At 46.4% G+C, this 16,193-nt stretch overlaps 1 protein-coding gene across 2 annotated transcripts in view; it reads left to right on the top strand.

The window, feature by feature from the left end:
- The first annotated feature begins 145 nt into the window (after positions 1–145).
- Positions 146–16,193, top strand: part of CFAP221 (cilia and flagella associated protein 221) — a 39,039-nt gene continuing 22,991 nt past the window's right edge. Inside the window, exons 1-6 of one of the 2 annotated variants that reach the window (XM_053404773.1) lie at positions 146–344; positions 5,644–5,831; positions 6,587–6,687; positions 7,734–7,820; positions 7,940–8,035; positions 14,606–14,706. In XM_053404773.1, the coding sequence (XP_053260748.1) occupies positions 5,690–5,831; positions 6,587–6,687; positions 7,734–7,820; positions 7,940–8,035; positions 14,606–14,706 (527 nt within the window). In that variant the 5' untranslated portion in view covers positions 146–344; positions 5,644–5,689. Of the gene's footprint in view, positions 345–5,643; positions 5,836–6,586; positions 6,688–7,733; positions 7,821–7,939; positions 8,036–14,605; positions 14,707–16,193 lie in introns of those variants that run through there. The other variant, XM_053404783.1, reaches the window with a different exon arrangement.

The raw sequence follows: 16,193 nt of genomic DNA, 5'->3' as shown, positions 1-16,193 counted from the left end.
TTTATTTTGCTTTTAAGGAACCTAAAGCCACAGCTTGAAGCATAAATCTGTGGGGAAGACAGAAAAGCCTCCTGCTGCCTGGCGGGCTTCCCTTCCTCGCTTCCCCCCCCCGGCCGAGAATGGCACGGTCCGCAGCGTGCTGTGTTCCTCGGAACGGCGGCTTGGCGACCGGCTTAGCAACGGAGGTGAAGGGACAAGCTCCGTGCGGAGGGGAAGGGCGGGTGCCGCCGCCTTCTTTTTGCTCCCCTCGGCCTCCCCATGCCCCTTCCCCGCGCAGCCCCCCACTGCCCACCCGGCTCCCCCGGCTGGCCCTGGGCTGCGTGGAGTAGTGACCCGCACGCACGGTAGGTCCCTCCTTGAGCCCAGAAGAGCCGGGGAAGGGCTGGTTGGTTTACACTGGGGGGCCGGCAGGTTGCAAGCGAAGCAGGCTGTTGTTTGCCCGGGGATTCATTGTCAGAGCAGAAACTCCCCTGCGTGAGGCAGCGGACGAGGGTGTGGGTTTGTTGTTATTGTTGTTGTTATTATTATCATTGCAACTCTTTCCCCATCTGTCCCAGTGTTGTCTGTTCCAGGGTGCAATGCAATGGTTCCCAAACTTTTTTCAGGCCGCTTCCCACCCCCTTTAGTTCCACAAACTCATTCATAGTGTCCTCTTAAAAGGCATTATTCAAAATAACGGTTTGCATAAGCCGCATCATAAAATTTAGAACAGGAACAATTAATTGCGTGTTTCTTCAGAATCCAATTAAAACTTTTTAGTTTAATTCAACATAACTGAGGGATTTGATCCACTGATGACACCAGTTTCCCACAGCCTGATAGTCATTTATGCCTCCAGTGCCACCCTGACACCCCCTTAGTGCCACCCTTGGTATCCCACTGCCCATTGCATTATAGACTAAATATTTGGCATGTGGTCCTTTTTAGCTCCTGGAGAATTGGGTTGCTTCTTTATGCAGGCTCAGGCCTCATCGGCCTCCTTAACCACTAACTCTGCTTGTAGTGAGTTTCTACATGAGCAACTGCAGACAACACCCAGGTGTTGCTAACATGGCGCAAATGTTAGTTTGAGGGCCATACATGTCTACTGCTTCAGGCAGCAGATTGTCGAGTACAGTTGACCAACCTGTGGCATGAGTGCCATAAGGGGTGCACTTCAACAAGGGTGCTTGAGAAAGAGGTCCTGTGGCTTTAGATAATGGCCTGCTATTGTTCCTTTCTCTTCAGTGCTGCCCTTCTACTAGCTAAAGATACACCTGCCTCTGGATACAAGGAGAATTTTATATGCACTGTAGTAGTGTGGATTGGAGTTGTAATACTACATAGTGTGGACTTAGTGTGCTTGCCCAAATGATTGGCTATCACTCTTCTAGAAATACCTGTGGAAGTTTGTCCCATCCTTGTATTTTTTTTAAGAGTCCATGTTCTCTTGAGATCCCACTATACAAAGGGAGGTTGAGCTGAGCTGGAGTGTCTGGCCCAAACTCATCCAGAGACCTTCATGGCTGGTTGGGAATTTGAACCCAGGTCTTCCGAGTCCTAGACACAAATTCTCACACATTTTATTTTTAAAGGTACATTGTTCTCTATTTATTTCCCACCATAAACAGTATGTTCCAATATTGCACATACAACCTTTTTTAGAATAGATAGGTGAGGAAGCTGTGTTGTGCAAGAAACACATAGCACAGGGTTGGTGCCGAAAGCAGCAGTTCATCTCCCTTCTGCCTCAGTTTGGGTAGTATTGCTGGCCTCATTCCCCTTCTGGCTGCTGCCATCATTTATGTAGTTCGGCTTGGGAATGTGTGACAGTATCATCAAGATACTGGGTAAGCATTGTGGGGTGGGGCGGGCCAATTTGAAAGTGGGATGCTGTTTCAGTGTCCACTTTATGTCAAGTATAACCAGTGCTATTTTTCTAGAAAAAGAGGTGCCAGAACTCACCATGAATGCCTCCCTTGTTCTCTTATAATGGCAATGGCGCCCACCTGAGAGGTGCCACAACTGAGTTCTGACAAGTTTTGGCTGGAAAAAAAGTCCTCAGTTTAACATGTAGTTCCACCCAAAAGATTTGCTCCTCTTCTCTCCCTTTCTGTTCCAAGGCTTCACTTGGTTTTGCGATGTCATGAAGGGGTTGGCTGTGACAGATGCCCAGCAGATGAAGTTTTGTGAACCCAACAGACGGTTTATTATTTAATTTTCTGTGGCAAGCCCCAGGCTCTATTTACATTTAGATAACTCTGCTTACTTCAACTGGACCTGCAATTCCTCTTAGCTGCTGCTGCCTTTTGTAATTGTCTTCATTAAGTAAACAACTCATTCTAAAGTTATTTAAAGCAGGGAATTGAAATGCCGTTACTATAACTCCACATATTAATGTCTAACAAATGAAGAGGAAGTTGGAAAAATTAAGATATTTTTAAAAGATTGCCCAAGGAGATTAATTTATCATACTCTAAAAAAATAATCAGATGGACCTTGAGAGCAGCTCATGTTCCTTTCCTGGAACATTCTGAGATGGATGGAAATAAACTTTCTGTACATTACATTTGTTTGGTCAGGACCTGTTTCTTAAGCATAAGAGTATATCTGAATTGTGATCCTTTTATGTGGCAGAATTATGGATTGTTGACTTACTCTAAAGCATTTGAGCCATTATGAGGTTCTTAAAGTTAATGAAGTTTGGCAATTATAATTAACATTACTGTCTGGATTTCTGTGATGAAGCCTTAATTTGTGTGTCTGATGTGTCAGATTGTTTGCTGAGAAATGGCCTTTGCTCTATTTGGAGGACAAACACAGTTCTTGTTTTCAGTTCTGGCTTTTCAATATTAAAACAAAATAAATAAACAAATCTGTCAGAAAGGGCATTTGTTTTCCTTGGGATTCTAAGTACAGTACTACATTTACTCAGAAGTAAGTCTAGCTTTGATCAATGGGACTTGATCCTGTCAAAATCCTGTCAAAAGGATTTTAACCTAAACCATAGAAAGGGCTAAGCACTTACTTACTTATAAGGAGAGTTCAAGGGCAGTCTGCTTTGGGTCTGAGTATGGAGACATCTCTGAGTATGGAGAAGATTAGTGTGAGCAGCAGTTACTCCGAAACAATTAGTGAGAGAATATTGGTATCCCCCTTGTGATACTGATTTATTTATTTTTTATTTAACCGGATTTATATACTGCTTAAACATGAAAACCTCTAAGTGGTCCACATGAAAACAAACAAACATTTAAGAATACTGATAAAATCAGAGATTAAAAATAAATTGGCCTAATTGTTTTTCCTAAATATAAATAACTAGGGGCTGTGCTCCCCTTGCCAGTCCACCACATTTAACCCACCAGAGATTCCTCCCCATGCAACTACTAAACTTGCTTTTCACCCATTTCTGAAGCCACTTCTCCCTTCTGTTCTGCAGCCCTGCTTTGCACTCCTGTTTTCATGCCTATACCATGAGAACCTCCTGAATCTTCTTCCTCCCTCTCATCCCAAGTCCTAAGCACCCTTTCTACATTTCCCCCAGCTAGAAGCATCCACCGTCTCCTATTCTTCAGTCCCTTTCATGCCCCTGCTTTCTTTCATCTTCAACCTCATTCCCATGCCTCTTGCTCCCTCCTTTCGCAACCCCTTCAAATATTCCATAGTACTTCACTGTTGTTGTTTAAAACCACCATTTCCCTCTATCCCTGCTTTACTCAAACTTCTGCCATTGTTTTAAACCACCACTTTCCCCCTCTCAGTGTTACCTCCCTTCTCCTGTCCTAGGGCCTCTGCAGTGGTGCAAACTGCCTTCTCTCTCTCTCTCTCTCTTTTATTTCTTTATTGTGAACACTCATAGATACATCCATTATACATAAATAAAATGAAAAGAAACAGAAAAAGAATAAAAACAAAAAATAGATAACTAACTTCAAAAAACAAATATTTTCAAATTAACTTCTACATAGGGAGTATAAGCCTTCTTTACACAGCTTTGGCTTGACTCCTTAATTCGAATCATGACTTCCCACTATCCATGAACGTACTTGGTAAATCTTTTTTTTTTTTTTTTTACAGATAACTGTATTTAGATGGCAAGTTTTGGAGAAACATTCTGATTGCCAGTAGGGTTTAGTCTACGCTAAGCCAAGTGATGCTCTGGAAGCCTTCTTTTTCCATGAAATTTATAAAGACATCCTATTCTTAATCTTTCTTTTGAGTGATTTCTTATTAGGTCTGTTAATTTGGTAAACTGCCTTCTCTTTTCCCCACATCCCCTTTCCTGACTTCATGCAAATCCAGGATTGTGGTGAGGTGCTACCAGTACTCCAATGGGAGCTGCACAATGGCAGCTCAACATTTTATGTATTATGTATGTATAGGAAGAAATCAGCAGGTTTTAAAAAAAATATGCATTCTAAAACAAGGGGCTGGATTCAGCTAACAAGTCCTGCTAGCAGAAGCCTGCACAAGGACTTTGTTGACTCAGTAGGGCTTTCCTCGCTCTCCTCCCCCTGTGCGCCCCAAGTTGGCTCGGGGGGGGGGTTGGGAGAACCCCAATAACAGCACAGCAGGGAAAGAGAGGGCCGTTTGTACCATCAGGCAAGCAGAAATGCTTGCGTTGACAGCAGTCTGGTTAGTGCTACGTTGAATTCCTCCCAGAATTACATATTTAAATAAACATCAAGTTTACATTTCTGGGTAGGCTTCCCTAAACAGAAATGTATTTAGTAGGAATTAATAACAGCAAAGGTGCCTATTGTCATGTCACATGGCACTTGTAAAAATGCCAGTTCCATAGATTGGAGCAGGCACATATGGGGAGGGGGGCGGTATGGCCAGGGCTTTTTTCCAGCCAAAACTTGCCAGAACTCAGTTCTGGCACTTCTCAGGTGGGTGCCATTGCCATTCTGAGAAAATGTGGGAGGTGTTCATGGTGAGTTCCAGCACCACCATCCCTCTCTCATTTTCGGACAATAGCACTGGTGAGGCAGTCCTCCAAGTAAACTGGCTCCAGGTTGTTAAGGGATTTTTTTACTAATAGCAGCACCTTGAATTTGGCCTGGTAACAAACCAGTAGCCATTGCAGATCTCTGAGTAGAGATGTAGTAATCTGACAGGGTCTAGATTTCAGCCTCCTATTAAGGTTTAAGCCTTTCCCCGCCCCCCACTAAACTTTGTTCTACAAACCTGTTGCTGAGGGAACTGAGACATATCCTTCAGCGTCTACCCTGTTTCCAGATGAGTGAGTTTGGGGGAGGAAGGATTATAGAACAGATTTGTAAAAAGCCCCCTGCTTGTTGTGTATGCCATGTGAGAATCACTTTCAGGCAACTAAACAAGGAAGTGTCATTAAAAATTGTTGGGTTTTTCTCCTGCCATAAAATAATTACATAGATATACGTGGGCAGGTAGGTTTGTATAATTAGTGGAGTTATTTGCATGTTGTTATGGCCATTATGAATGAATCTAATATCCTATTTATAAAGCATTTGTTGGTTTTTAAGGGGGGGGGAATTCCTTGGAAATGCTCAGCAAGCTGTGTAACAGTGTCATCCATGGCAGCAGGAATTGAACTTTCGACTAGGAATTTGCACAACAAGTGTCTTTGTGCATGTAGGATTTTCATATGTACTACTATATTTTTGCATTTGATTACAGGGAATGATCATTTTGATGCCTGTGAAGTTGTATTAACCACAAGAAGATGGAAGTGGTGAAATCAGCCTGTTCCGAAGAGTTCAGCAACACCAAAGAAACCCCTGAGAAACTGCAATCTCTTCTTTTGGACAGCCTGGTGGATGATACTAAGGAAGCAACTGATGTCCCCAATCGCCTTGTGGAATCCAGTAGGTGATTGGATATACTTATGCAGGCGGGACTTCTTGGTTTATAGGTTTTTGAAGGCCTTCGAGTGCTTCCAAATGTTAACTGTTTTCGGTGGGGTGCGAGGTTCATTACCAAGAAATCCAGGTTGTGCTGTTATAGTTGATTGGGAGGTCTTGCACACAAATACCACCCTTCTAAAAGTTTAGACTTATGGGAAGAAGCTAAGAGATGGGGCAGTACATTGGATAGTGGAGGGGGTGGGGTAATACTTGCTTTGATACAATGCCACTTCCTTGCGAACAAATCAGAGCAAACGCTTATTAAATAAACCAAGGTTATCTAATCTCCCTGAATGCTCAACAAATAGGTCATCTGAAAGACCTTCAGTCTTGCTCCTAATGAAGTTGACTGGTTGGCCAAGCAATCCAGAGATACACTGCTGCTATGCAGGCAGAATGGCTGCTAAATCCTTTGCCCACTTAGCCCAGGCAGGAAGTGAGGAGACTTACAAAAAGACAACATCTGGGTTAGTGTGGTGAGGCTGATAGCAATGGGCAGGTTGGGAGCGAGTCCCTGATAGCTTTTTCGACAAAGAAGCTAGACTGATTAGACTGTGGCACCGATCTACCTAAGCTAATCACAGCTAAGCCTCATTAAAACAAATGGAACGCATTAGTCACCGCTAATTTTAATTGAGCTCTGATCCAGCTGATCTGACTCAGTATACCAATTATTGCTTCTGATTTCTTTCATTCTTTTTTTCTTCTCTTTTCAGAGATATTTAGAAAGCTTCTAAGAAATGATGTCATACAGGCTAAACCTGCCATCATGCACTTTGGAGGGTATATAATGGAACAACATCACCAGCAAGTACTGGTAAGTAATAATGGTGTTGTTAGGTAGCGGGCTGAAATGAAATAATTACACCTGGAATTGCCCACTGGCCACCTATGCTCATCACGCTAAACCATGGTTTAGTCTCAAGATGTGCATGAGCAGGACGGAGCCACAGAGCATCTTGGACTTGGACATTCTTATCCTCCCCCCTCCCCCTCCTGTACAGTTGGGAAAAGGACTTTGGTAGCATCTGCTTTTTGTTTCACTGCATCTCGAATTGTCATGCCAGCCATAGAAGGGACCATGGTTTAGAGCAAGCCATTGTCAGATTCAAAAATCATGGTTTATTAAGCTGGCTTGTTTAAACTAGTTGCAGCTGGCGGTAAACTACAATTCCTTGGGTTAGACAACACAGCTAGGGAAAAATCTCTATGTCAAGCCTATCCACACAGATTTATTTTTTTCTAATTCCCGTCTTGCTCCTTAATTTTGACAGGAAGTGAATTCTCCACCCTGGTTCCTCTGAAGCTTCAAACAATTCTTGCATATTTTATGTAATATAGTGTAAAAGTGGCTGGGACATAAGCCAGCATTTGATGCAAGAGGTGATTCATTAGGAATTGAACTCGATTGGTCAGAACCATGAAAATCTATGTCTAAATCCATTTAAAAATAGATTTCTCCCCCATCCTTAGACACAAAGCAAGATTCAAGGGAAGTGAAAATGCTGCCAGAGCTTCTCCTTGGACCAGGGCAGCAAGTGGTGTGCCAGCTCTAAACTTGCTGTAGCTCCTTCCTGCTCATGAAAGTGTCTCTAAACCATAGTGTAAGCATAATATAGAAATGCGGCCACTGTCTTTTGATCACTTTCTGAATATCTTTTCTATTTCATTTGCAAACACAAAGGGGGAGAAAACCTGTAAGAACAATACTGAAGGAAATGATCGGTCAAGGAACTATTTTCCAAAGCTCACTAGATAGCACTTCGAATTCATTACAGTTAGACTGTCACTTAAGATTTTAAAACATAGATGTTTGTTCTTAAAATGAAAGGCAGAAAAAACCCTGCTTATTTTGTTCTGCAGAAACTTCTGAATATTTCAAGCGAAGTTATAAATTTCCATGTTATTCCACCGGAGACAAAGTACTTTCAGATCAAATACAGCAAAATAGTAAGTGTCAGTAGTAACCTTCTCATCATTTGCATTTAATTCTCCACTTTCCATTTTCACATTGCAATATAAATGGCAGCTGGGCACTTCTTGCGAAATTACCGTTCTCTGTTTTACAGCAACGGCTTGTCCCTGGCTTGTCCTTCACAATTACGGTTGATTTCTGTGCTGATGAATGGCGATACTATTATGACTGCCTTAGAATCCATTCTCAGGTAAGACACCACAAGGGGGGGGGAATGTATATGTGGCCTCCTCCTCACTTTGTATGAGTGAAATAAATGTTGTTGTACTCCATGATATATAAAAATAATGGATTGATCTTACAGATTAATAATACTCAATTTTATTCACTGTATTGTCAGTCTATATTATTCATCCCTTTCCTTTGTGTTATTTTGTTCTACCCTCAGTGAAGAGATAACACACTGAATTTGGGGGGAGGGGGAGGGAGGAGCAAACAGAGGTCTAATGTGAACCTAATGAGGAAATACTAGGAGTGTCTGGTTTGGTTTGAAATACAAAATAGAAGTGTTCAGAAGAATAATGGTTCCAGGTTTTTTAAAATCCTCAAAACTGGTCATTTTTTCACTCAAATGCAGCAAATTTTTGTTGGAATGGATTGCAGTCTCCTTATAGGAAGTACACTTGTGAAATTTGCATGGGAAATTCAACTCAGTGCTGCAGAAAAATAAAAATGAAGCTTCTTAGAATGCTGAACATTTTCAGGAAAGCTATGTTTTTCAATTTTTCCTCATCCCCAAGAGGACTAGAAACATGCCTTTAAAGGCAAAAAAATGTCATTTATCACCATAGGATGGAGAGATATATCTCTGTATAAGGCTGTTATGTACTGAGTTGAATAGGATCCAAACTGCAGCAGTCTGATTGGTCCTAGAACAATAGGATCCAAAAGGCAGCAGTCTGATTGGTCCTAGAACAATAGGATTCAGAATGCAGCAGTCTGATTGGTCCTAGAACAATGCAGCAGTATGATTGGTTGGCAGGAACTACCCAATCATGCTCCAGATAGAAGTGAATCCACAACCTGATTGGCTTACAGTAGAATTCCGGAATTAGCCAATCATGTGCAGCCCATTGTGTAAATAATGTATATAAAGCAGATACTTTGAGGGGACTTCCATTCATTCCTCCTCACCACTATGAGCTGAATAAAGAGCATGAAATCACTTCGCGACTCTGAGTATATTTCACTGGCGACGAAGGTGGGATCCCGCTGAGCTGACTGCCACACACAGCACCGCAGCACCGCAGCACCGCCACCTGCCGCACCGCTGCCTCGCACCGTGTATCCAGGCTTCAGCTCCGGGACACAAGGAACTCAGAATGGCAACCGACAACAGCTTCTCGCCATTCAACCCAGCATCTGGAGACTGGGAAGCGTACGCCTCCCGTTTCACCTTCCTCCTAGAAGCCAAAGGGGTCACCGACGAAGAAGACGCCAAGAAGAGGGCGATATTCTTCAGCGTCTGCGGAGAGGAGACGTTTGAAATCGCCCGGGCTCTCCTTGCGCCTGAAGACGTCGCTACTGTTCCATACAAAACAATAATGGAACAGCTGAAGGGGCACTTTTCGCCGCAGCCCTCAGTGGTGGCTCGTCGAAATGCCTTCTACGCAAAGCGGCAAGCCCCTGGGGAAACCATAACTGGGTTTGTGACCTCTCTCCGCCAAGCCGCCCGGTTCTACAACTTCTCAGAGCTGGAGAACATGCTTCGTGACCACCTCGTCGGTGGCCTGAAGGATGAGAAGCTGCAACGACGCCTCTACGCTAAGAAGGACCTAACGTTCCAGGTCGCTCTGGAGGAGGCCCTGGCAACGGAAGCTGCCGAGAGGTCGACGCAAGAGGCACGGCCGAGCCAGCTGTCCCAACCGAGGGTCCACCACGAAGACCTCACCGACGACTCAGGATCCGACAGGGAGGAGGTGCACCGAGTACAGCAGTGCACTCAAGCAGCCCACATACCACAGCTGCCTCGACGAGAAGGAGGGAACTGCGCAAGCTGTGGAGAAAGTCACGAGAGGAGGACCTGCCGTTTCCGCAACGCAGAGTGCAGGCAGTGCAGAAAATTGGGACACATCGCCCGGGTGTGTCGGGCTCGGCCCACCCGACGCCAGGCATCAGATGACCAATCCAAGAGCCCCAGGTCCCGGGGCCCAACGCACCAAGGCAACTCGACAGAGCTCACGGACTTCCAGGTATACCAGTTGCCCCACCCCAACGTAGAGAAAATTTATGTTGACGTACAGATAGAGGGGGCCCCATGCCGCATGGAGCTTGACACGGGTTCAACTCTATCCATAATCTCGGCAAGGACCTTAAGGAAACTGTGTCCTACTGGGGGTCCCAAACTCAGGCCGGCCCCATTCACCCTCCGGGACTTCCAAAAACGTAAGGTCCCCACAATGGGGGTGGGGACCTTCAGGGTGCAATACCGAGGGCGGACGCGGCAACTGGACTTGCTTGTGGTCAAGGGCCCCTACATTAGCTTACTGGGATTGGCATGGTTTGGACCACTGGGGCTAGCCGTCACCGGGGTGAACCACACTAGCTTACAAGTGGACGTGGACGCCATATGCAAGGAATTTCCGGGGGTTTTCGATGGGAAATTGGGACAGTATACGGGCCCCCCCATTGCTCTACAGCTTGACCCCGCAGTACGACCGGTCAGGCTCAAGGCCCGCCGGGTCCCGTTCGCCCTGAAACCCCGTATAGACGAGGAATTGGACCGGCTCGTGAAGCAAGGAGTGCTGGAGCCGGTGCCTAATGCCCCCTGGGAAACCCCAATCGTCACGCCCGTCAAGCCTAATGGTTCAGTCCGCATCTGCGCAGACTACAAATGTACCATAAACAAGGCCCTCACGGCCCATGCATACCCAGTGCCAGTGGTCAGCCATGTTCTTGCCACCCTGGCTGGGTCGAAAATTTTTGGCAAGCTGGACTTGGCCCAAGCATATCAACAGCTGCCAGTAGATGAGGCCACAGCAGAGGCACAGACGATTGTGACGCACAGAGGAGCATTCAGGGTAAAGCGGCTGCAATTCGGTGTCAGCGTGGCACCAGGCATATTCCAGAATCTAATGGACTCTCTACTTAAAGGGATTCCGGGCGTCACCCCCTTCTTCGATGATGTGTTGATTGCCGGGCCCACACCAGAGGAGTTTGAGGACCGCCTCCGCACCGTTCTGCACCGTTTCCAGACGGCGGGTCTCAAGGTGAAGCGGGAAAAATGTCTACTAGGAGTGCCTCAGGTGGACTTTCTGGGATTTATGGTGGACGCAGAAGGGGTCCACCCGACTGGGGACAAGGTACGGGCCATTTGTGATGCCCCAGCGCCCAAGAACAAGACTGAACTTCAGGCCTTCTTGGGACTATTGAACTTTTACCATTCCTTCCTTCCCCACAAGGTGGCGGTAGCAGAGCCCCTACACAGACTCCTGGACAAGCGGGCCCCTTGGGTGTGGGGCCAGCGCCAGGAGGCCGCATTCCAGGCAGTCAAGGACTTGCTGGTCTCAAACTCAGTCTTGGCACACTTCGAGAGGCTGCCGGTGGTGCTAGCATGCGATGCCTCGCCCTATGGAATTGGCGCTGTCCTGGGACACCAACTCCCGGATGGAAGAGAGGTACCGGTGGCATACTTTTCCCAGACACTCAACGCAACCGAGCGGAACTACTCGCAAATCGACAAGGAGGGTCTGGCAATCGTGAAGGGAGTAAAAAAATTCCATGATTTCTTGTACGGGCGGCCCTTCACCGTGGTGACTGACCACAAGCCGTTGCTTGGCTTATTTGCCCCTGAAAAGCAGACCCCCCAAGTGCTGTCTCCTCGCGTCCTCAGGTGGTCAATTTTCCTTGCCAGCTACCAGTATGCACTGATTCACCGTCCAGGGAAGGCGATGGGCCATGCGGATGCCCTCAGCAGGCTACCACTACCGGAAACAGGCCCCGACCCAGCACCTGCACAAGAGGTTATGAGCCTGGAGCTGCTTCCCGACCACCCCATTCAGGCACAAGAAGTTGCACACCATTCCAAGAAAGATAGGGTCATCTCCCGGGTCCTGGACTGGGTGTGGAGGGGATGGCCCAGCAGCAGCCCCGGGCCAGAATTCGCCGGCTACACAACCCGCAAACATGAACTGTCGGCCCACAAGGGGTGCCTGTTATGGGGAAGCAGGGTCATTGTTCCCCAGCCCCTCCGCAAAAGGGTCCTCACAGCCCTACACGAGACACACCCAGGGGTAGTAAGAATGAAGGCCCTTGCCAGGAGTTATGTGTGGTGGCCGGGGATCGACGGAGAGATAGAGGCCTGGGTCAAACACTGCCAGGCCTGCCAAGAATCCCGCCCAGATCCCCCAAGGGCCCCAGTCCAGTCCTGGGAGTCCGCCCGAGCACCATGGTCACGCCTGCATGTGGACTTCGCTGGCCCCTTTCAGGGGAAAACATTCTTCATAGTGGTGGACTCCTACACCAAATGGCTGGAAGTCGCACTGGTACCGTCCACTTCTACGTCTGCAGCCATCCGGGTACTACGCAGGCTGTTTGCAACCCACGGGCTCCCTGACACTCTCGTCTCAGACAACGGGACTGCATTTACGTCAGGAGAATTCCAAACCTTCACAGCGCAGAACGCCATCCGCCACATCCGCCATTCCATCCTGCCACCAATGGCCAAGCAGAACGCATGGTGCGGACCACCAAGGACACCCTTCGCCGCATGACGCAAGGGGATTGGGAGTACCGCCTTGCCACATTCCTTCTAGCACAGCACAGCACCCCCAGCTCAACAACTGGCCGGAGCCCCGCTGAACTACTAATGGGTCGGCGCCTTGCAATCAGATTGGACCGCATTCACCCCGATAGAGCTCAGGATGAGGTAGTGGTGGGGGAAGGCAGGAACCCCCGGACCTTCGAGGCCCAGGACCCAGTGTACGCAAAGAATTTTGGGGCAGGCCCAGCATGGGTACCCGCCACAGTCACCAGGGTCACTGGCCCCGTGTCGTACGAGGTGCTAACAGATGGGGGGCAATGCTGGCGCCGCCACTGCGACCAGATACGGCGACGATTCCCGGGAGAAAACCAGGAGGAGGAAAGGTCAGAGGAGTCCCAAGGGAACAGAGGGGCAGTGAGACCCATAGAGCACGAGGGGCCAGCAGGAGAGGCAGAATCAGTAAATACAGAGAGGACCTGCGAGGCCGAAAGGACACCGGAACCAGAACCACGACTGAGCGAGCCGGTTGCGCCAGACCAAATAGCCCCATCACAGCCAGCATCCTTGGAACACGAGCCAGAACCTGAACCCCGGACCAGGGAACACCCCAGGCCGCAACGCACACGTAGGCCGCCAGCGTACCTCGAGGACTATGAATGCGACCTCCCGGGCAGGACTGGAACTTAGAGGGGAGGGGTGTTATGTACTGAGTTGAATAGGATCCAAACTGCAGCAGTCTGATTGGTCCTAGAACAATAGGATCCAAAAGGCAGCAGTCTGATTGGTCCTAGAACAATAGGATTCAGAATGCAGCAGTCTGATTGGTCCTAGAACAATGCAGCAGTATGATTGGTTGGCAGGAACTACCCAATCATGCTCCAGATAGAAGTGAATCCACAACCTGATTGGCTTACAGTAGAATTCCGGAATTAGCCAATCATGTGCAGCCCATTGTGTAAATAATGTATATAAAGCAGATACTTTGAGGGGACTTCCATTCATTCCTCCTCACCACTATGAGCTGAATAAAGAGCATGAAATCACTTCGCGACTCTGAGTATATTTCAAAGGCAAAAAGGTAAAGCACCCCTGGACGGTTAAGTCCAGTCAAAGGTGACTTTGGGTGGGGCGCTCATCTTGCTTCAGGTTGAGGGAGCAGGTATTTGTCCACAGACAGTTTTCCAGGTCATGTGGCCAGCATGACTAAACTACTGGTGCTTAGAGGACCATGACAAGTGCCAGAACACACGGAAACACCGTTTACCTTCCCGTTGCAGCGGTATCTATTTATCTACTTGTACTGGCATGCTTTCAAACTGCAAGGTTGTTTATAAAAACCACTGGCATGTGTGGCTGGAATGTAGCCCACTGTACAATTTTAAAAGCCACATCCATTTCTCTGGTTTAGACTGCTCTGCCTCCTTTCTTTTAGCAAATGTTTTGTGCCGCTGGGGAAGTGGTAATTCTGTATTGATTTGCTTTGGATGTTTGTATGTGATGCCAATAAAAGGTTTGATGATGATGATGATTTCTCTGGTTTTGGGCTAAAAAAAGTTCCCATCCCTGATTTAGGCAGAAAGCACACTGATTTGGCCATATGGCTGTCTAAATCTGTTTCCATGTTCTCATATCTGAGAATGGAATAAGGCCGTAATCCTGCGCGCGCGCACACACACACACACACACAAAGTGACCCTGTAGTCAGAGACCTCTCTTGTCTGTTGCTGCACAGTGCCTAATATATATTTGGCACTTTTTATAAATAATAAACAGTTGTTCTGATAATAAGTATGTCTTGCATCTTGGTAAACATGTATAAAATCAGACTGAAGATCTTTCCCCTACATTGTGTATGTTACTATAATGATAGGGGAGGCATCTCCATTATTCTCTATTGAAAGCCAGTCATTTTTCACAAAATCCCTTCAGTCCACGTAACCTTGGTTCTTGTAACTCAGCAGTACAAGAGGAGCCAGTTAGCAACCACCCCAGTGTATGTCAATTAATATTTATCTCTTGTAACAGTCTATGTAATTTCCTTCTTGGTTTTCCCTCCAGGGAGATGACACGTTGCTGGTTCCTCTACATGCCTATCCTGTGATGAACACTGTAGAATTTCCATCCTTCATTAATTTATCTGATGTTTCTCTAGGACAATGGTAAGCTGTTATGATTTTTTTTTAATTAAACTGTTTCTCATGTATTACTAAAATAATTAGCTTAATGTGACAGGTTGGGGAGAGGGCGGAACGAAACAGAGTACCTTTTCATATGATATTAACTCAATCAGGAAATACAATTGCATCTGGTTTTACCATAGCAGTGTGCTTTCAGTGGGCAGGCATTGTAAAATATATTTGATTATTCTGAAAGATTATCTGTGACTGTAATGCTGTATTTCTCCAAAGCTGATGAGATTTCTGAGAGACAGTGTTTATATTCCAGCAGTATTCTGCCACTACGGTAGCCTTGGTTGTATAAATGGTTTTCATTAGCACTGTGCTCTTACTACAGAGTTATAGTACAGAGATGATGTATTCTAGAAACAAATGAAGCTGACTTATAACAAATCAGACCATTGACCTACCTGTTTCAGTATTGTTTACATAAATTAACAGAGACTCTCCAGGGTTCCAGAAGGGAGTCTTTCCCAGTCATACGTGGAGATGCCAGAGATTTAACATAGGACCTCCTGTATGCAAAACAGATGCTCTATATTGACAAGCTGGAACGTGTATAGAGAAGGGCGATCAAAATGATCAAGGGTCTGGAAACCAAGTATTGTGAGGAGCAGTTGAGGGAGTTGAGGATGTTTAGCCTGGAAAAGAGGAGACTGAGAGGAGATGAGATAGCTATCTTCAAACATCTCAAGGGCTGTCACATGGAAGGTGGAGCAAGCTTGTTTTCTCCTCCTCCAGAGGGAAGGACTCAAACCAATGGCTTTAAGTTACAAGAAAGGAGGTTCTGACTAAACATCAGGAAGAACTTTCTGGCAGTGAAAGCTGTTGGACAGTTGGAACGGTCTCCCTCAGGAGGCGGTGGACTCTCCTTCATTGTGGGTTTTAAAGCAGAGGAAAGACGGCCATCAGTCATAGATGTTTTAGTTGAAATTTCTACATTGCTAGGGTTTGGATTAGATCAGGGGTCAGCAAACTTTTTAGCAGGGGGCTGGTCCACTGTCCCTCAGAACTTGTGAGGGGCAAGACTGAAGGAAAAAAATGAACAAATTCCTATGCCCCACAAATAACCCAGAGGTGCATTTTAAATAAAAGCACACATTCTACTCATGTAAAAACATGCTGATTCCCAGACCATCCGCGGGCTGGATTTAGAAGGCGATTGGGCCGGATCTGGCCCCCGGGCCTTAGTTTGCCTACCCATGGATTAGATGAACCTTGGGTCATCCAGCTCTGCAATTCTATGATGCTAAACCCTTGAGCTATGGCTTCCCGATGCATGAAAGTCCCTGGTTGTGGACCCAGAAGCATTCTCCTGAATGCATTCAAGTGAGGGAGAGGAAGCGCTTTGAATGTGCTTTAAAGGTATAGTGTGTGTGTAGCATCTACGCACAGGCCTCATTGGAACCATTTTGCTTTTAACTGTATATATATATATATATATTCTTACAAATCCTGTTCGTTAAGTG

This window comes from Podarcis raffonei, chromosome 1 (genome assembly GCF_027172205.1).
Source record: "Podarcis raffonei isolate rPodRaf1 chromosome 1, rPodRaf1.pri, whole genome shotgun sequence".
Lineage (NCBI taxonomy): Eukaryota > Metazoa > Chordata > Lepidosauria > Squamata > Lacertidae > Podarcis > Podarcis raffonei.
This window is presented reverse-complemented; position numbering and strand designations above follow the sequence as displayed.